This window comes from Xyrauchen texanus, chromosome 21 (assembly GCF_025860055.1).
Source record: "Xyrauchen texanus isolate HMW12.3.18 chromosome 21, RBS_HiC_50CHRs, whole genome shotgun sequence".
Taxonomy (NCBI): Eukaryota; Metazoa; Chordata; class Actinopteri; order Cypriniformes; family Catostomidae; genus Xyrauchen; species Xyrauchen texanus.
This window is the reverse complement of record NC_068296.1, coordinates 25978211-25999592: the sequence shown is the minus strand read 5'-3', so window position 1 is coordinate 25999592 and position 21382 is coordinate 25978211. Positions and strand designations below refer to the sequence as shown.

General features: G+C 37.5%; 1 protein-coding gene across 1 annotated transcript in view; it reads left to right on the top strand.

Moving 5' to 3' along the window:
- Window positions 1-318: 318 nt before the first annotated feature.
- Window positions 319-21382, top strand: part of lrriq1 (leucine-rich repeats and IQ motif containing 1) — a 44571-nt gene continuing 23507 nt past the window's right edge. The window contains exons 1-15 of the mRNA XM_052152219.1: window positions 319-331; window positions 520-689; window positions 1055-1157; window positions 3542-3645; window positions 4061-4118; window positions 6036-6256; window positions 6389-6460; window positions 6581-7927; window positions 8021-8173; window positions 11815-11965; window positions 12459-12652; window positions 13170-13297; window positions 14106-14179; window positions 14475-14568; window positions 20264-20434. Of these exons, the coding sequence (XP_052008179.1) occupies window positions 319-331; window positions 520-689; window positions 1055-1157; window positions 3542-3645; window positions 4061-4118; window positions 6036-6256; window positions 6389-6460; window positions 6581-7927; window positions 8021-8173; window positions 11815-11965; window positions 12459-12652; window positions 13170-13297; window positions 14106-14179; window positions 14475-14568; window positions 20264-20434 (3053 nt within the window). The remainder of the gene's footprint in view (window positions 332-519; window positions 690-1054; window positions 1158-3541; window positions 3646-4060; window positions 4119-6035; window positions 6257-6388; window positions 6461-6580; window positions 7928-8020; window positions 8174-11814; window positions 11966-12458; window positions 12653-13169; window positions 13298-14105; window positions 14180-14474; window positions 14569-20263; window positions 20435-21382) is intronic.

Genomic DNA, 21382 nt, shown 5'->3' with positions numbered 1-21382 from the left:
TGAGTTAGCTCAGACCAGCCATTATAAATGGTGTGCAGTTTCTAGATTTGACACAGGCCTATAGTTCTTTACTTCTGATGTATAATGTTTTCATATCGTTTATATTCATGATTTATATTAAAAATATTTTCTATTTAATTTTCACAATTGAAAATGTACATTTGTTTTATTATGCTAAATCTGGACAAAATATAATTGTTTTCTGCCAACAAACTGTATTTAAATTGTACCATTTGCGGCTCCATGTTTAGCGCTTGCATGTTTCATGAAGGTTGTCCCTCACGGCACCCTGTATTCTTGGTTTCCATAGCAACTACGATGGACGCGCATGGTGCGAGCATGAGGCAGATCGTAAGAAACAAGTGCTGAATATAAAATAAAGACATAATCTTTATTTTGTTAAATACTTCTAAGACCCTTTCTGTTATTGTTATTATTATTTAGTGATGTCGTGAAGAGTTGATACTGATAAATGTTAAATGCGCGTGATTTATAAGATGTAAAGACGTTAACAAATAGGCCTTCTGTTCGTTTCCCCAGACAGTTTATTGATTTTTGACCCGGGATGTGATAATATGGATGACATTGAGCAGGCAATTGACGAGGAGTTGAATAAATTAAACTTTGATCCCTCTGGAAATGACTCTGAAGAATCAGAAGATGACAGCTTAACTGTGTTGGATGGAGATGTAAGTGGCTTGTGCGTGTGCCATTTAATAAACAGTCCTTAAACATCCTACACAAGTGCATAATAACATTTGAAATTCAATCGACTTTTCCAACAGTGTTTTCAACCCATTCCACTTCATCTTGAAACTTTTAAGTAAAATAAAATCAAAGGGCGAAAAAGTCATACTTCCATACATAAGTTCACGTATAACTTCTTATATAACTATAAGAAAAATGAACAATCTGAAAATATGGATGAAATGTAATGTACCCCAACTTTTGTGACATTGTGTAGACATAATTCAATATAGTTCAGCCATAAGGTTGCATGTTTACTACCTCAGCTGTCATTGTATCAGTAACATTATTTGTGTTTTCACAAAAGCTGCATGCAGAACTTCCTAACTCTGTCCTAGCATATATGGAAGCTTCAAGAAATCGAATGAACGCTTTTGAACAGTTGATCCATGAAGATTTTGAGGAAAAAGGTGAGATACAAGTCTTTTGTCTCAAAACAGATGTGATATTTTAAGGGATTCTCATTCTGCATACTGTAAATCTGCAACATTTGAAAAACTTATTAGGGTACAATAGGGCTAAATGCCCCATGGGGTAAAAGGCACTTTTGATTTTATTTGCTCACAAAACACTAAACAGCAACAAAAACTACCACAGTACTTTCCTAAACACCTGTGTGTCACTATACACAGAAAAATATTCCTGATCCATGAGATCTTTGTGTGCAATATCTAAAGTTTTATTTTTTTAGGTAATTTGATCTAATATGTAATAATTTAACATTTTGAAAATGTAATGAGAATCCCTGAAATTATCACATTTATTTTAAAAACAAAATACTTGTTTGTCATTTTCAGTTTTGTTTAAGGTGATTAAATCAAAAGTTTAAAAAAAGTTGTCTAATATGTGAAAAGATAGTATTTGGTATAAAAGCCCCTCTGTTGCAGGAGCTAAAGGCACTCATAAAGCACATAGTGGGGCATATAGAAATGTTATGAAAAATGTTTGAAATGTGATTGACATTGACTGATCCAATCACAATGGTGAATAATATGTTTATAGAAAACTTGAGGTGTTATGAAATGCCAAATGTGATTGAGATTAACAGAAAATGTTTAACCCTTTTCTGAAGTTGTTATTTTGAATAAGCATTTTCTTAATTTCTAACTCAAAAAAGCAACTTGCTGTCTCAAATGTATTTGACAAATATTGCCCTATAACTATTTCCCCTATATTTTCACAGTGTTACTACTTGGTTTTTTCATCAGAGGTGCTGTTGTGCATGTGTCCACAAGCCCACAACACTGGACCCATATTAATGCGTGTTAGCCAAAGAATAGATTAAAACAGGGGTGTCAAACTCAATTTCAGCCTGAGCCACATATTGATTTATTTGTGACCTCAAAGGGCCCTTTGAAAATGTGGCACCAGCACCTGATTTGGTAGCACCCATGCAAATAATATTACGTTATGTGCATTGAAATGCACATTTGACAGTAAAGCATTGATTTTGAGGTTGGGATGAAGATAAAAATTATAACATTAATAACAGTAACATCTGTTGAAAATGAGCACCTAATTTGTATATGGCTACATTTACATATTATGACAGTGTGACTAAATTGGGTCTTTACAGATTCCTTTCATCAGGCTTCTACAGATTAAACTACAGTCATGTCTTGGAATTTCTGAAGGCAAACAAAACAACTTACAATCAGAGAGCATTACAAGAGTACAGATTTTACACAGATGGAAAACGGATAACATGGTCCATTATTATGAAAATGCACTTCCATAGTATTCATAGTTTTAACAATGATATTTGAAATAGTTCATGGTAACCATAGGTAAAACCATGCATGGCATGGCATTTTTGTAATTACAAAACAGCAGTCTAAATATATTTAGAAAGTTTTTCTGCCACAACTTCCATAGGTAATACAATACAGGTAGTGTTACTGCAGTACATCCATGGTACAATTTTGTAAGCATTGCGATCTGTGAATTGAAAACCCTTCTAATTTATGTTTATGTGCCGTTTAGAATTTGGGGGCTGTTTGTTTTTAATCACGAGACAATTCTGTACAGCATTCAAACATGTTTTGCAAACCCTGCCCCATATCTCACTGGTTCACAAACACATTTAAAATAGTCTCAGCGGTTGAGACCAGTCTGCAAATTACTGCACCTGCTCTGCGCTCGTGCTGATATGATTAAGCCGTGTTGGTAATTGACCCGTGTAACGTTTCATTCCACTGTTGAAGCAAGCAAAATGCACTCCAAAACATACAGATGACAGGGGAAGTCAGAAATGAGCTCGCATGCCACTTGAAATGAAGTGAGTTTGACATGTTGTTATGCGGTGACATAACTGTACGTGCGTGTATTTGTGTGTGTGTGTGGTGGGGTCCCTTTCGCATGTAGAAAGCATATAGCTGACTGGGGCTGGTAAGTGTTATGTTGTGTCAAGAATATTACATTTACATGTGAAATAATCTGTTATTATTTATTTTCGCACAAATTAAGTTGCTCCATCAATATTCAATAAAAATACATTTATGTTTTTAATCGTGATACACTTTGTGACCAGAAAAAAAGGCAAATTTTCCTTAAGGTGTGCCTTTAGCCCAGTTGTACCCTGCATTTTAGACCAAATTACCCCAAAAGCAACCTTTTGTCATTGCATGGAAAATTTTTGCAATACGTAGCAGCAAACAGGTGTTTAGGAAAGTGCTGTGGTGGTGTTTATTTAGAGAGAGAGAAATAATTTTAACCCAAGGAGCCTTTAGGCCCGTTGTTCCCTATCAAGTTCTTGGAATACTACATTACTTGTTTTTTCTTGTCTGTTTACTAGTAGACATCTCAAGCCTGGAACTGTCTCACCTCAATTGCAACGATAATCTTATAAATGAATCAGATTCAGAATTCAGTGAGGACCCCATAAAGTGGAAAGAGAGGGTGAGTCATGCTTTCAAGGTTTGTTGTTTGTGATTAAATGGAAATGAGACAATAAACCCATCTGAGTCATCACTCAGGAGTGTCTGTGCTTTGTCCTTAACCTTAAATACTGGTTGTCCCTTTATAATACCAATTAGATGTTATGTTTATCTTATTTTGTTGAGTAAATATACACTTAGACAGTTTATTCCAAAAGATATAACTCTCAAGATGTTGAAGAGAGAAAAAGGTCCTTATTTACCCATAGTCATGCCCTTCTCCTAAAATGGCATCTCAGATAGATTTTTTAAACCAGTAATTTGAAATTAATTAAAGTTAAAGCAGCACAAACACGCTTTTATTCTGACACCTAAGCCAAATTATCTTGCTTAAGGTGTGTGTGTGTGTGTGTGTGTGTGTGTGTGTGTGTTTTCAGGTTCATTCTGAAATTAAGGAACAAATTGGACTTCCCAAAGACATTGACCCACAGAATGGTGAGAGGGAGATGTCACAGATGTCATAACATGGATGATCAATGTACTAACACAAGTAGAAACCTAGCCTTGTTACAGTACTGCAGTTAAAAATGAATTATGTCATAAAAATATATTATCATAATAATCTAGATAACTAAACGAATCAAAACTTAAATCTGTTTTGATGTTCAGGTGTTGAACAATGTTCACTGCAAAGAGAGTTTTTTTTATTTGTTTATTTTATATTATCCCCTTTTCTTGGAATTCCCAATTCCCACTACTTACTAGGTCCTCGTGGTGGCACTGTTGCTCACCTCAATCCGGGTGCCTCCGCACCTGAGACAGTCAATCTGCGCATCTTATCACGTGGCTCTTTGTGCATGACACCGCGGAGACTCCCAGCATGTGGAGGGTCATGCTACTCTTTGCGATCCACGCACAATTTACCATGCGCCCCATTGGGAGGGAGAACCACTTAATCCTGAACATGAGGAGGTTACCCCATATGACTCTACCCTCCCTAGCAACCGGGCCAATTTGATTACTTGGGAGACCAGTCTGGAGTCACTCAGCACACCCTGGATTCGAACTCGCGACTCCAGGGGTGGTAATCAGCGTCAATACTCACTCAAGAGAGTAATTTAATAGTTTGCCAGTAGATGGCACCTTTTAAAAGTATACCATTGGACAAGCTTTTCAAATCTCACCTCTTAAAGGAATAGTTCACCTAAAAATGAAAATTCTCTCATCATTTACTCACCCTCATACTGTCCCAGATGTGTATGACTTTCTTCTGCTGAACACAAATGAAGATTTTTAGAAGAATAGCTCAGCCCTGTAGATCCATAAAATGCAAGTGACAAGTACTAAGTCCAAAAAGAAGATTAAGTCAGAATAAAAGTAATCCATTCGACTTCAGTAGTTTAATTAATGTCTTCTGAAGTTATCCAGTTGGTTTTGCGTGAGAGCAGACCAACATATAACTCCTTTTTCACTGTACAACTTGTCATTGCAGTCTTTAGGCATGATTATGATTTCAAGCTCGATTACACTTCAGTATGCACAGAATGCTAGATGGTGCTGTGGGAAGTGTAATCGAGCTTGATATCATGATCACCAAGGAGACTACTGTCAAGATGTACAGTGAAAAAGGAGTTACGTTTTGGTCTATTTTCACCCAAAACCACCTGGATCACATCAGAAGACATTAATTAAACCACTCGAGTCTGATGTTTTTGACTTTATGTGTTTTTTGAAGCTTCAAATTTTTATTTGTATAGCGCTTTTCACAACACACATCGTTTCAAAGCAGCTTTACAGAAAATCATGCTGTAATATCTGTAATGTCAGAGTCGCGCAATCATCGTGCAAAAAGTATATAAAAATAATTATTTTTAGACCCCACAGTGAGCAAGCTAAAACTGAACGTGGCAAGGAACATAAAACTCCATAAGATGTTGGTTAGTGGAGAAAAAGAACCTTGGGGGAAACCAGGCTCACTGTGGGGGCCAGTTCCCCTCTGGCTAAACAGCATGAATATAATGGCCATATTAGTTATTTATTTGCAGTGCAAGTCATGGTTTAAAATGTATAAACTAAGTGTTAAGGTCCAGTATTAAAAAAAACAGTAACATTAATGACTTATGTCTTTGAAGTCCATCCTGTATTAACTGCGGAAGTTGGCATAGATGCACTGATCACTATTCACTTGCTTTGTATGGATCTACAGAGCTGAGATATTCTTCTAAAAATCTTTGTTTGTGGTCATCAGAAGAAAGTAAGTCATACACATCTGGATGGCATGAGGGTGAGTAAATGATGAGAGAATTTTCATTTTTGGGTGAACTATCCCTTTAAAAACACCAAATCCACAATATTTTTGTATAGATCACTCATTACTCAGTTTACCTCATTATGTAATTTGTTGGTTTTCAGATATAACTAGGCATGATATATGCACTGAAAGTGAATTACAATTCAATATTGAATGGAGAGAACTGGAGAAAAGACTGCAAGAGGAAGAGAAGCAGAGATTAGCAGCACAGGAGGAAGAAAGAGAGCTACATTTGAACTCAGTGAGAGAGGAGGAAGAGAGGAGGAGTAGAAGACAATTGGAGTTCGAGGAGGAGCTGAGGAGGATAGAGCAGACCACTTTGGTATGTTTATCTTTAACATAACATTTATTAATCTTGAGATGACATCAACGGATACCTTGTGAAAATTATGAGGAAGCAGGATTGAATCAAGATGTTTTGCAATATAATAATATATCTGTATATTGATAATAGATTCAAAAATTTGGATTAAAAAAAGAAGTACATCCCACAGTGGATCTTCAATTGGAAATGGATAAACAGCAGGTGAGTAATCTGTTAAATGTTATGCTGTATGCATGTGTAAGTTCTTTTTAAACCCTACACAGTTCCTCATAAATGACAGTATACAGTGTTTACCAATCAATGTTTTATGGTACATTTCAGGAGTTGATAAGGAAGCTTGCGGAAGAGATGGTGGAGGAGAGACAAGCTTTTGAGGAAGCTCAGAAGGAGGCGAGAAGGAGAACCCAGGAGCTTCACTGCAGAGCAGCCACAAAGATCCAAGCTGCTTTCAGAGGAACATTAGCACGCCAGTGGAGCAAGACAGAGCTGAACAGAAAGAGAGAAGAAAAAAAAAGGCTTGAGGAGGAGAAGAGGGAATGGGAGAAGATTACGAAATACAGGGAGGAGGAGAGAAGTAGGATTGAGGAGGAAGAACACACTCGAAAGGAGGAGACAGAGAGAAGGAGAGCAAATTATGAAAGAGAAAAAGAACTAGAGCGCCATCGTTTGGAGAGAGAGCATAGACTTGAGCAGAAGAAGAGGAAAGAGGAGGAAGATGAAGAGAGGTGGAGGGAAATGGAGAGGAAGAGGAAGGAGAAGCAGAACAACAATAAATCAGTTGAAGAGAAGAGTGTGAAGGAGAGCAGCCGAGGAAGAAGACAGGAAGAGGATGTTGAGACAAAGGAAACAGAAAAAGAGAGAAAAATCACAGTGGAGGATGAATGTAAAAGAAAAAAGGAAATTGAGGAAAGAAGGGAAAAGGAGAACATAGGCAATGAGGAAAATGTAAGAAAAGAAGAAGATAATAATGAAAGAATAAGAGATGGGAACAAGGAGGAAAAGACAGTGAAGGCGGAGAAGTATATGATGGAAAAAAATGAAAAAAGCATGAACTTAGAAGTTCCAGAACGATTAAATGATCAGAGACCACTAACAATGAGTGATAAAGACAGAATGAAGAGCCATCAAGAGAAGAAACGACTTGATAATGGAGATCTTGACTCTTTAATACATCTCTCAAATTTAAGAAAACACCTAGAAGTTCATACAGTCACTCCAGAGTCCTGCATAAATGCACATCAGCCACTATCTTATGAGCGTGGCATTAGTCCAGTTGGTTCCCCTAGTGATACAGACCACATAAGTGTTGAAACGACTCAGAACCCAGAGACAGACACGACTCTACCAGTTTCTGATTTTCATGGTGTAGGACCTGGGATGAACACTAGGGTGCATACAAATGCTACAGCCATTGAGTTGGAGAAACGTGTACCAGAGATTCAACAATTAAATTCTTTATATCTGCCTGACAGTACAGAGCAGAAGCGTCTGGCCTGGATGATGAAGTGCACTCCTTGGGCCAAACTATCAATGCTGAATAAAAGAAAGGGTCCCTCTGCCCAGCTACAGTCCCAAAAGAGAGGGCCAAGAAGAACAAGAGTACCCAGCTTGCCTCCTCTGTCTGTGGACACTATTCTCAAGACAGGAGAGTGGTGCTCTATCATACAGGTAGCAGTTTGATTAAACTTGACATATATAGAAAATCTGATTACTTGAATGAGACATGTATAGATTATAAATTCATTGTGCTGTCAAAATTAGGTTACAACAGTGACACTGGAGGACCTGCCGGGCTGCAGCCTGTCCACACTGTCTGAGTGTATCAAACTGCAAACTTTAACCCTTAGACGCTGTGGACTCAGATCCTTAGATGGACTTAATCAGTGTACCCATATTAGATACATTGATGTACAGGTAAGAAAGACAAAAGGACTATCAAATGGTTCTTATAGGAACAGTTCACCTAAAAATGAAAGTTCTGCCATTATTTACTCCACCTTCATTTTTTCTCATATGGAGCCCCTTAGAGGACAGGGAAGGAATTGTTTGTTCTGAAATAGTTTTGCGTTACCTCGCTATAGTTTTGCGTTCTCCCTCAATAAATGTACCATGTTTATTTTTTTTCTTCAAATTTACATACTATAGTAACCATATACTATATAGTAATACCATAGTAATAAAACATAAAAATGAAAACTATGGTGAACATTTTTTATAATTTTGTGGTTAACATGGTTATTCTACAATATTTGTTGTAAAACCATAGTAGCCAAAAAATTACCATGGTTAATCTATAGTAAAACCATGGTTACTATATGTATACAGTATACTGTATTAAAACCATGGTTTCCACCAAAAAACATGAGGTGCATCCCAAACCTCACACTTCTGCACTATTCTACACCATTTTGTAGTGTATGTAGTACGAGTAGTAGGTTTACACTGAAAATGCAGCAAATAAGTGTACTTTAAGAGTGTGGAATGTTGTACACTTCATGCACTCAGTGCACACGGCTTGTTGTATATAGCGGAAGCGGCAGATTTACCTGGCTGCGCTGCTGGTCTGATAAAACAATTGTATATAATGAAGAATGTAGCAGCTGGCAAAACTTCAGTGGATACAGCACCTTACAAATGTGAGTTGAATGCTTTGCCATCACCCCAAGCTGTGTGAAAATGTAAATTTTTTTATATTCAAATGAGATTGGCTAACGTGCTAAAGCTAGTGGCAACACGTCACATGTGTTTGGCGCATCACTTCCGTCAGCTGTTAAACGGTGAATGCTTCCGTGTAGTAAAAAACATTAAGTGTTCCATTTGGGATGATATGACTACATCTCATCTTGAAAAGCTGTCTTCACCATCGACATACACCCTTCAGCAGACAGGACTTCCCTGCAGACGCAACAGGACGATTCATCGCCTGACTCTGCACCTGCAGCGAAAGACTTACCAGCCCCCTGCAGTGTTCCAGCAAAGAGTCTTTTTGTCTCGACGCCGGCAACAGGTTCTTTGCTTCAGACGCTCTTCGCCTTGACAACAGCACCTCAGCAAGAATCATGGGGTAATACCGCTGAGAACGGATCTCCTCGCTTAAGCGCAGAACATAATTTGGCATCCCCAGCTGGAGCTGTGGAACCTACACATGTGGCTCCTAACGTAGCATAGAATTGGCTCAGTCGGTAATAAACACCATTTTGCAGCACCGTCCACATGACGCTTCTATGCACTAAAATGGCACATGTTTGAAGATTGGTGCTCCTCATGTGCCGCTCAAGTGAATTGCTCCATAGCAGAAAATCTTGCATTCCTTCAAGAGTGGCTGGACACAAGTCTTTCGTCAACACCTAAGGTCTATGTAGCGACTATCTCTGCATTTCACACCCCAGAGGCTGGCTCCTCTATGGGCAGTCATGAGCTAGGTGTTTGAACCCCCTTCGCCCTGCTACAGTCCCAACGTAGGATTTAAATCTGGTGCTGAGGGTGCTACAGGCACTGTCAATTGACAGTTCATGTCTGGAATTTGAACCAGGGCTTTCAAAGGCCACCATCAAACCCAAAAAGGCTGTGTGCCTAAGGTGCTTTCCATGCCATTTAAAGCTCAAGTATTTCACCTACAAGCTTTCTCTCCCCCACCGTTTAATTCGGATGAAGAGCAATTAGCGCATTAATTATGCCCTGTGTGGGAACTACACATGTATATGGAGCATACCCGCAAGTTTAGGCTGTCAGATCAGCTCTTTGTTTGTTAGGAGAATGCACAAAAGGCATGTCCGTACCTAAGCAAAGCCTCTCTCACTGGATCGTTGATACGATCGCCCTTGCCTATAATTCACAGGGAGTGAAATGCCCTATTGGTGTGAAAGCGCATTCAACTAGAGGCATGGCCTCTTCATGGACATGGACAAACGGTGTGCCCCTGCAGGACATATGCCTTGCAGCAGGATGGTTTTCGTAAAACACATTCGTGAGGTTTTATAATATAGATGTGGCATCTATATCCTAACACCCAACTAGTGAGCCCAAGCTCCTTTACTATGGGTGGGGTACCTGTTGTAATTTTAATATAACTGCATGTGTAGGCTGTTGTCCAAATTACTCTCTCTAAAGTCGCAAGCACTTACAAAAGAATAAATCTCCCTCACAACCTCTGGTTATGAAAGGGGTTACATTGATACTGTGTATGACTCAAATATATCCCCAGCATAAGATTATCTTCCCATCTGGTTGTCACCATGTGGGGTTCATTATTATTCTATACACTTGAAATATGTTGTAATAAGTCACCGTCCAGCAGGCCAGTGACCTCACATACATATTATTTTTACAAGTGTTTATACCCTGGTGTATCTCTCGAGGTATGACGTCATGTAGTGTGGCGTGATGGGATCAAAGCTGTTTACCACAATGTTGAGTGAACCATAATCGAAAGGGAACGTCTCCATTTACACATGCAACCTCGGTTCCCTGAGATGAAGGGAATGAGACATTGTGAAATCTGGTCGCACTACTACTTCAGAGTTTTTAGGTATCGGCGATGTGCTCTTGTCCTTCAGTCAGAGAATTCTGAAGAAATGGTGATCGAATGCCCACTTATATAGGCCAACTGTGCGCTTAAAGGGGCGGAGCTCAAATACCATTGGAAATCATAGGATTGCTGTTATTATACAAGGGCTTCGATTAGGTTGTCGGAAAAGGAATTCTCCAAAAGCGTTTACTGCAATGTCTCGTTTCCTTCATCTCAAGGAACCGAGGTTGTTTAAACGGAGACGTTTCTCTGTCATAAGAGTATTTACTTGCTGCTAATCATTTGATATCTTTTAATTTTACATGTTCTTGTTGAGGAAATTACTGCAAGGTAAATGTTCTCCTTAGGAAGCTTGATAATAATATCACGTTAGAAAGTAAATGGGAAAAAGTGTCGGAGGCTATCTCTGCTGTGCCTAGCTCTGATAGGGATGTGGATGGGGGGTGAAAAAGAAAGTCTCAGCTTTCTATTGTTATAATTATTAAGTTTCAATGAACTCAAATATCGTTGAGAGAGAGAGAGAGAGCACTATATGCAGTGCATCCATTTGAATTAGCATGATTGGTCACCACATTAAGAAGCTTCAAAACAATTTTTTATTTTTTATTTGGTGATAACATTTAAATGATTTACAAGACTTAAAAAATATAATTAAACACAAAACAGTCAAAAACTGTTTTTTTTTTTTTGGGTCTAAAATAACATTTCTACATAATAAGCCCATTGCGACTTCAGACTCAACGTAAATTCATTAAAAATCTTACCTTTTAGGATTTAAGACAACTGTGAAGTTATCCTAAATTCTTAAATATTCCTAAACAATATTTAAGAATTTTCTTTTTTTGAGAATTTGAATGCTTCTTAAGTTTTTACAATCTTAAGAAAAAAGATAAGAACTTTCTTAAGGAGTTTATTTGGGAATACCAAATATTCTTAACTTCTTTGTTAAGTTACAATTAAGAAGAAAATCGTAGCTAAGAAGAAATTTCTTAAAAACTTTTCTTATCCTATTCTTTCTTACGTTAAGGAGAACTCCATTAGCCTTCTGGATTGTGGAGGTCTGGCCAGACTTCAGGTCCTCCTGCTTGGCAGGAACCAGCTGACAAACATTCATGGCCTTGATGGTGCTGAAAATCTACAAGTGCTTCAGCTCTCACACAACAACATCTCCCGAATTGGTGAGTGTCTTTACTAGACGCAAGTGTTGATAAATTGTATGCTATATTCTATTTATTTTTTAACAAGTGCATTCTAGAAAGAGAAGAACTAAAATGCATATGATGTATACTTTATAGCACAACAAGTGTGGCATTGAATTAGCATATAACATTCAGCCGTGATCCAGTAGAAGGCAGCATTGTTCCAGTTTGGTTTCTTCATATTGCCCTTCTCTCTCTCTCTCTCTCTTATGGCTCTCCAAATATATCTCACTTATGAAAAATTGGCTTCATATTGAAAAAATATGGATAAATATCATTAAGAAAGGGGATAAATGCAGTTAAAAGGTTTATGCTGTCAGTGTTTGATGATGTCCTGCCAATATTGCCTTTTTAGATTAGATTATTCTTTGGCTGGTATTAGATATTTTCACTGTGCCTTGAATGATTCTCATACACTCTAACCAGGTTTCTACAGTGGCATTGACTTGATGAAATATCTTTGTTCTCTTAGGTGGTTTAGGATCCCTGAAAATGCTTCTGAGATTGTCAGTGGACCATAACCAGCTGCTCAGCACAAGAGGTTTGAATGAAATTTATACCCTACTGCATCTAGACTGTTCGCACAACCACCTAAGCCACATCGAAGGTTTGGAGAATTGTGCTCTGCTTAACACGCTGGACCTGAGAGGAAACAGTCTGACTGAGGTAAATCTTACTCAACCTTACAAGTTAAAAGATGACATCACCCCCCGCCCCCATTATTTAGTTTTTTTTGTCTGTGAATGAGAACTGTTTTGCATTCTTACTTTAATTACCTAGACTGAAATAAGAGATTTTCACCTGTTAGATTCTATGTAGAAACATATTTCCATTCAAATGTCCAGGAAATTAGTAACTTGACAGTGTTGATTACAAGAAATGCATTTGCCATTGGAGAGAACTAAAATATAATGATGACAGCCTTTGTAAATGTTATTTTCATACCAAAACTTGCTCACCCATTAGACTGCAATCCTTGGCTGCCATCACTTTAATTCAATTATCGTTATCTGTTGTGCTCAGTGTGTGGATGTTAGTCAATGAGGTCTCATATTCAGGAAGAGATTTGAGTTTCCGCCCATTGAGTTTCCCTTGCTCATGGGACAGTGTTCATGGTTAGAACAGACAGGTTGACATTTACTTCATCATATGGTTGTTTTTTTGTGTCTGTCCTGTGGCATAGCTACCTGTCCTGCAGAACCACGTTCTTCTGAGGGACCTTTTTCTGGATGACAATCTGATTTCCTCTATACATAATCTGGAATCTCATTGGTTACCTTTGCTACAAAACCTCTCTGTGGCTCAAAACAGGTAGGCCTCAATATAGAGAACAGCTGTAGCTCCTAATCTAGTCAGCTGCCAAACTAGGGAGCTTTTGGGCATCATTTCAGCACCTATGCTGTGTAGGTAGGCACTTCTTTAGGTTTCTCTCTCACAATCAAGTGCTACTTAAAGTAAAAGTTAATTCTTTCAATTAAACATTTTCTGAGGCAGTGGCAGGGCTGTTTCTAGCTCTAAGTGGTATAAGCGGCTGTTTAGGTCCTCCGAGCCACCAGGTGGCCCCACAAAGCAAGGTCAGGTTTTTTTTTTTCTACATTTTTTGTATATACAGTTATTTATAGAAATGTATTGTTCATTTGTATATTTATTTATTGGTAATTTATTGTTAAGTGTTTGTTAATAATTTTTTTTTTTTTGCGTAATTTTGTGTTTTGTGTAATTAATATATTCCAATTTAAATCAATATATTCAAAATTTAGTAGTGGCATAGTGAGCTAAAGCACAGAACTGGTAAGCAGAAGGTTGCTGGCTTGATCCCCACAGCCAACACCATTGTGTCCTTGAGCAAGGCACTTAAATCTAGGTTGTTCAGGGGGATTGTCCCTGTAATAAGTGCTCTGTAAGTCGCTTTGGATAAAAGGGTATTCCAAATGCATAAATTTAAATGTCAGACTGTAATGTGGTGTCATTCTTGGGTGGGTTGGCATTTGCTTAATGCCCCCATATGCTCATAAAAGGGCCAGGGCAGTAGTCATACAGTATGGAAGAAACCCATGTGAATATGCAATGCTAAGATGTTTGTTTATTGTTTAAAATAATGATTCACTTTTTCCCTCAGTATAACTTATTTAATTCCACTCTTGGACTTGATCTCTTTGAAGACACTGGATGTCAGCCACAACTGTCTGTCAGGTGAGTTGTGGACATGGGGTGGCTTGACAAAAAATGCTTTTGAAAGCATTTGTATATTTGTATATTTAAAGATAATATTAACTATATTTATTAATATAGTTATATATATAAAATATATATATAACACAGTGATCTTTTTCTATAAGTCTTTATTATGATATCTGAGTTCTAATTTAGACCAGAATGTAACACTAATATTTGTTGTGCATTCCCAGCTCTCTCCAGAATAGAATTATACCAATGAATAGATTTAATAGAAGTGTCTCGGCCTCATGAGGAGTTGTTCTCACTTTAGACTTGCAGAACGTTTGTCTGAATCTTCAGGGATGTACTGGGCTCCAAGAAATTAACCTGACTGGCAACCCACTACAGCAGGACAACAACTGGAGGTAGGTGTGACTTAGGGAACCAGTTTATTTATGTATATTTAGATATTTATTGGTTGAAGATTAGTCCATTATCAGACTGTTAAACTGAGAGCAGATCTTGTGTATAATGTATAATCTTACCAGGCCAAAGTGAGTTTTTGCTATTGAGATGGTCCATTTAAGCAATGTCTCATGAGCTATAGAACTGTTTTACTAAATATGGCCAGCTATTTTGAATAGTTTTGCTCTGTCAACCAAAAATAGCTCCAAAAGAAGCCAAAGTTGGATAAAATGTCGTCAGAAAACTCACAGCTGTTTGTTAACGAACATAGACAAGTGGAGTGATACAAACAGTGAAGCATCTAAGTGTTGTTAAATATTGACACTTTTGGAATGCTGCCTGACCAATCAAAATAGATGACTGGAACTAGTATAATTGTTTAACCTCCTGAGACTCGAGCGTGTCTGCTGTGGATTTTCCAGTTCACTTTTTGATTTATAACTAGTAGCAGCTAATAAACATGCAAATTCTAGAGCAAATAGATGTCCTAAAAATGTATGTCCACATATGTGGACAGCAGGACTAAGTTGTAAAATGTTCAATAATAACAAGCAATAGAAATTCAGATTTGTTTTATATCAAATGGTGTATTATGTTTCCAGGAGTGTTGGTTGTTCATGTTTATGAGATGTTACAGACAATACAGCTGATTTTCTGTAAAGCTGCTTTGGAACAATGTGCATTGGGAAAAGCAAAAATCAAAAACTAAACAAATTCATATCAAGTCAAGTGAAGTCAAGTGGTTTTTATTGTCGTTTCATCCATATACAGTTAGTACAGTACACAGCAAAACGAGACAACGTTCCTCCAGGACCATGGTGCTACATAAAAACAACAAAGGACCAACACAGGACCACATGAGACAACACAACGAAATAAAATACCTATATAAAAAAACCTACATATACCTATATAAAGTGCACGTGCAAACATGTGCAAAAAGTACAGGACAGTACAACAAATTACTGACAATGAACAGGACAATAGACAGTGCAGCGCCGACCAGTACTCAGTAGTGCAAAAAGATGACAGTTTCTAAAAATGTAAACATAACATACTATGAGATAATGTTCTATGCACATAGCAGTTATTGAGGTAGCAGACAGTTATAAAGTGACAGTAATTAAAGTGCAATTCAGGACACGTGTGTGTCGAACCAGTCTCTGAGTATTGAGGAGTCTGATGGCTTGGGGGAAGAAGCTGTTACACAGTCTGGCCGTGAGGGCCCGAATGCTTCGGTACCTCTTGCCAGACGGGAGGAGGGTAAAGAGTTTGTGTGAGGGGTGTGTGGGGTCGTCCACAATGCTGGTTGCTTTGCGGATACAGTGTTTTTTGTAAATGTCTTTGATGGAGGGAAGAGAGACCCCAATGATCTTCTCAGCTGTCCTCACTATCCTCTGCAGGGCTTTGCGGTCCGAAACGGTGCAAGTCCCAAACCAGGCAGTGATGCAGCTGCTCAGGATGCTCTCAATAGTCCCTCTATAGAATGTAGTGAGGATGGGGGTTGGGAGATGTGCTTTCCTCAGCCTTCGAAGAAAGTAGAGACGCTGCTGGGCTTTCTTGGTGATAGAGCTGGTGTTGAGGGACCAGTTGAGGTTCTCCGCCAAGTGAACACCAAGGAATTTGGTGCTTTTGACGATCTCCACAGAGGAGCCGTCGATGTTCAGCGGAGTGTGTTCACCTTGTGCTCTCCTAAAGTCAACAACCATCTCTTTTGTTTTGTCGACATTCAGGGACAGGTTGTTGGCTCTACACAACCTGTCATATAATTTGACTTGATTTTAATTTTAATTTAATAAATTTTTCTACTTTGGCAACAAAATCTCAATGTTCTCTCTTTGCACTGTCAAACAAGCAAGTTATAGCCAGAGCTGACGCATTTTACCAATCAGAAATTAGCATAACTAATTTTGATTCAAGTAATGGCCAACATCATCTAATCACTGCAAAACATATTGAGTGGTGCAAACATCATCTGCAGCCTGAAACAGAACTTTTGATAGGGAGTTTGGATTTTATGCACTTGGCTTCATAGGAAATATATAGGTTTCTCCCTTGTTCCCTATTTAGTGAATGACTTAACCCCCAGTGTGCTGTCTGTCTGCACTGGTCTCAGAACAGCTTTAATTTCACCTTACTTTCATCCTAACTCCATATAAAGCCTCTAAAATAATAAAAATAAATTCTCAATGTGAAAATGCACAGTAAATACAGTATAGGATTTCTAACGAAAACCTTGTACTATTGTACACATTAGTGTACATTGTGTTTAGTAGTGTGTACATTTTGCGATAAATCACTCAAAATTTTAAAACGGGATATTGGATGAAACGAGGAACTCTAATCTTTTGACTCAAATAGGTTTCAATGTAAAAACGTAGTTAGGTTTCTTACCAGATGTAGTTTTTTTTGCCATTTCTCCCAAAGACTCTGCTATGGCCATTACCATGTTGTTATGTCATTTGACTTGGCCCATCGAAAGACTCCTGAACTGAGATCAGTCAGTTTAAATTAAATTAAATTATGCATATAGTGAAGCCAAAATACAATGTCCACGCATGTGTTCGCGGGGGTCGCACAAGGATTTAGAGAAGTTGTGGTTCCCCCTTCATTAATGGAAAGATTTATCTGGGATTGTGCTGAAGCTGTTATGTGTGCATTCCAGCAAAAGTCACTGAGCATTTCATAATTGTCCAAAAATGTGAAACTAATGTGAATGGGGACATTGCCTGGAAGTGCACCAGGCGTTTAAAGCAGAATAAACATTCCTCTTTACCGCCGAGCTTCCCGCCCATATCAGCACACCAGCAATTGTATCTGTGTCTGCTATTGGATTTCCCAATGACATCTGTACGCACGTGGACTTAAGTGCTCATAATTCTGAAAATATTTGCTCAGAGGGGGAATATTTTTAAAAGCAAATGTGCTCCTACTCTAAAGTGCCAGCAGTTTGATGAGTGTTTTTAATTATACTTAAATGGGTTGATTTAAAATTGTGCAATTTGTTTGTTCTTATGTGATGATAATCTTTTGTTAGAGACAGAACAAGGAGATCAAGAAAATTATATAAGCATATTGGTATTAGCCTACACTGAGGTACCAATCAGCCTGTTCATCCTGTTAAAATTTGAAAAAAATCCTTTATTTCAAAGTGTCATGTAGTTCAATAGCTCAGATTGGTACCACATTTATTTTCCAGGACTCTTTTCAGAATCTTTCTTAAGGTGCAGTTTACACAAGATGCATTCTTGCATCTGTCTGCACTATTTTTCTTTTGTGTGTGTTTTTTTATATGTTTTCTAATATGCCCTACACAGACATTTTTGACTGTTGAGCTTCGCCTCACAGTTTTTCCGGCATGTCACTCCATGTGCGCCAAATTTTAAGACAGCAATTTAAAAACAAAATTTTCTAAATATGCTTCGAGACACCTGAATTCTGTTGGAATCAGGAGAAGTTTGAGGTGAAATATATGTTGTCTTTTCATCTGTTTTATTCGGGAATGACGGATAGGAAATTCACTCGCCGGTCTCTGGATTCCACTGAACTTAGTCTAACCCTATATGCCAACAACGGAATTAGAGCCTGTATTTTCCTCTCTCCCCATTGCTCTTTCATCCTCATCCAGTGATAACAAAGGCTAAATTAAAGGACCGAAGGAAATTTCAAAGCAGGACACAGCGCCTGAGTGTTCAGAGTCTGGGAGAACAGAGGGACTTTAGCTAGATTAATTGAACGGCTCTAAAACTCTTTGTTTGCAGGGAAGTTTTCACTAAGTGATGAACAGAATAGAGTCCACTTTTAGGTTGCAATTGAGCCTGACGACTGAACATATCGTGACCATAAACATGACCATGCTCTGATGTTTGTGAAAGTGAAGCTTTTTGATTTGCTCTTGATCTGGGGCTGTCTGCGACAAAACAAGGGTTTGAATAAAGCCAAAATTAAGGCTTTTTTGTAAAATACATTTTTACACTTTGTGTATTTTGTATTTTACTATTATATATAAATACAATTTTTATAAATGTCATAAACATATCAGCAATATTATTTGGAATGGTAACAAGGACAAACACACAACAAACTCTAAATAACAAATGACTACAATAATCCTAAAATTCTACAATAATACTACAATAAATGAATTGCTACGGATTATACACTAAAATAAATAACCCTTTGGCTGAACTTGATTCTATCATGGACAGTGTTTCCACATGTTTGAAAGTAGTTTTATTAAATTGAAATTACCTTGTATTTTAACTTGACTACTTCAAGTACAGGGAACATAACTGAATCAAGCAAACCCAACCAAATGTAATATGTCAAAATAACTTTTTGTGATATGTTAGCTAGTGACAGTAAATGTTATTATGCTAAGTACATGTTGGCAGGAAGCACTACCAAATTTAACTTGTTCGCTATGTTATGGTTATACTGCAATTGCTCGATGAATAAAGCAAAATCAAGAATACAAATGTGTTGGTCCTCAACCTAGGCTCAAGCTCCACTCTTCACCATGATGGGAACTCCCAAAGCTACAACATAAGAAAAATTCTTCTAAATATCAACATAGCAAAACATTAACATACTATATCTCCCCCTTTATATTCATCTTGCAAAGACACATAAAATAGCACTTCATTTGAACATTTACACTCTCTTTTGAGTCCCATGTAAAGCATGCTGGGAACTAGAAATACTCAGCCCAGTTTAGTTTAACCAAACAAAAAAATATTGTTGTTCCAACACAAATAATAAAGCTCACAAGATACACGTTTTTTAGTTGAATCAACACAGTTCATTTAAATTTCATTGGTTGCATGACTTTTTTTTTTTATTTATATATATATATATATATATATATTTGAGGATTGAATAAAAAAAAAAAAAGCTGCTTTTTTTTGTGCAAAATTTATTTGACTTCTTTCAGCATGCTTTACAAAATAGGCCACACCTGCGTTTTCTCATACATCCTCACACATTTAAAAACAGACCAACAAATGCAATAATGGCTCACATGAATAACTGTCACAACTCTGGAGTGAGGCCAGCAAACCCTTGTTCACTTCTAATCCAAGCTGAGTGTCATCATGCTGTTTCTCACAGAAAGGCAGACTCTGACCAACCCTTTTACTTAGCACACAAACGTTCTTTTGATTCTCTGCAGTCCAGAATGTCAAACTCATTAAACATTTTATACCTCTATCCTAACTGATTTCATCTGCTCAATGTAAATATTCTCCAATAGAAAAGCCATGGAGACAGGGAGGGAGGGGCTGGAACTTACATTTCCACAAGCTTTTATGATTGCAGAGGACAGTCAATTGGATAACATTACATATTACTCTGATATGCTTACTGTTTTGGGTATTTAAATCATAATTGTTTAAAATAATTGATTTACCCCTATTTGTTTTCATTTTCTTTTTTTAGTGGCACACTGTTTATTATTTTATCTAGATTGAGGCCTCAAGATTAAATTTCTTTAAGTTTTTGAAAGTTTTGCAATTGAAAGCTTTTCTTTAAAACTGCCTTAAGCTTTATAAAATAAACAGTTATAAAAATTAGACTAATTAATTCATAGAGCTTTCAGCATTTTGTGTGGTCTGTTCACTTAAAATGTTCATCATATAAATCCATGTTTTCCCTCAGGTCCTTGCTTCTGGAGACAGTGCCTGGCTTGATTAAGTTGAATAATGAGCAGACTGGCGCAACAACAGCGCCCACTAAAGGTCCAGGAGAGCAGTGGAGTTTCCAGGCCCTGTGTCAGGCACAGCAGAGGAAGCATGATTTACTCCTCCAGCAACAAAAGATGAAGATCAGGTAGATGTCTGATTTCAGTCTCTAGAACAGGGGTCGGCAACCTTTTTGACATGGAGTGCCATTTTTTATTTTCCTGGTCAATGGCCTAGCCAACCCTACCCCCCAAAAGTATGAAAAACATTTGTAAACATTTTTCTATTTAGCATTTTTCTTATTTAATCATTTATTTTTCGTTACAAATTATATTATCAGCATAAGTGTTTGAGTGAAATTGTGTGCAAAACCGATGGTTATGATATAATCATGATCCTGTATGTGAATTTTCACTGAGCATCACAGTGCTTTAATGAAAGAAAACCTGTCCTTTTGCACAAAATGAGTTACAGTTAATGTAACAAATTTGCTTATTTAATTACTAATCACGAAATTGTGCGGAATCTTAAATTTGTCTTATATTATGCCATTTTAATCATGTAATCACTAGCATGCAAACAACAGCGAGAGAGGAGCAGGCTATTTTATTTATTTGATGTTTTTCGCACCTGTATTCCAATCTACATCTTGATGTAATCCTTCCTCGTGATCACGCCATTTGCACATCACAAGCCGATCAACTATTTAGCCATTTTCAGTGAATTGCACCTGCAAAATCTACAAACTTTATTTCCAGGTTTAATTTATATTTTGAATTGATGTTTTATGTTTTCTCTTTTAATTGTTTTATGTAATTTTTAGTTTGACCATTGTTTAAGGAGGGTGTGACTGTATGCTGGGTTGGAAATCCAATGTTTTTTTTGTGTTTTTTTTCCTTATTACATCATGTGGTGTTTTGAAAGTAAAAAGAAACAAATGAAACATGGAATGTAGGCTGTCATTTACGCAGCCTGACCGAAGCAAAGCAGGCGTGTTTACGAATTAACCGAACGTGAAGTGCTGCCGGCTCATGATGCTTGAATGACTTGCACGCACTGCACAAGTCTGTTGGGTATACTGCAGTCTCATCACACA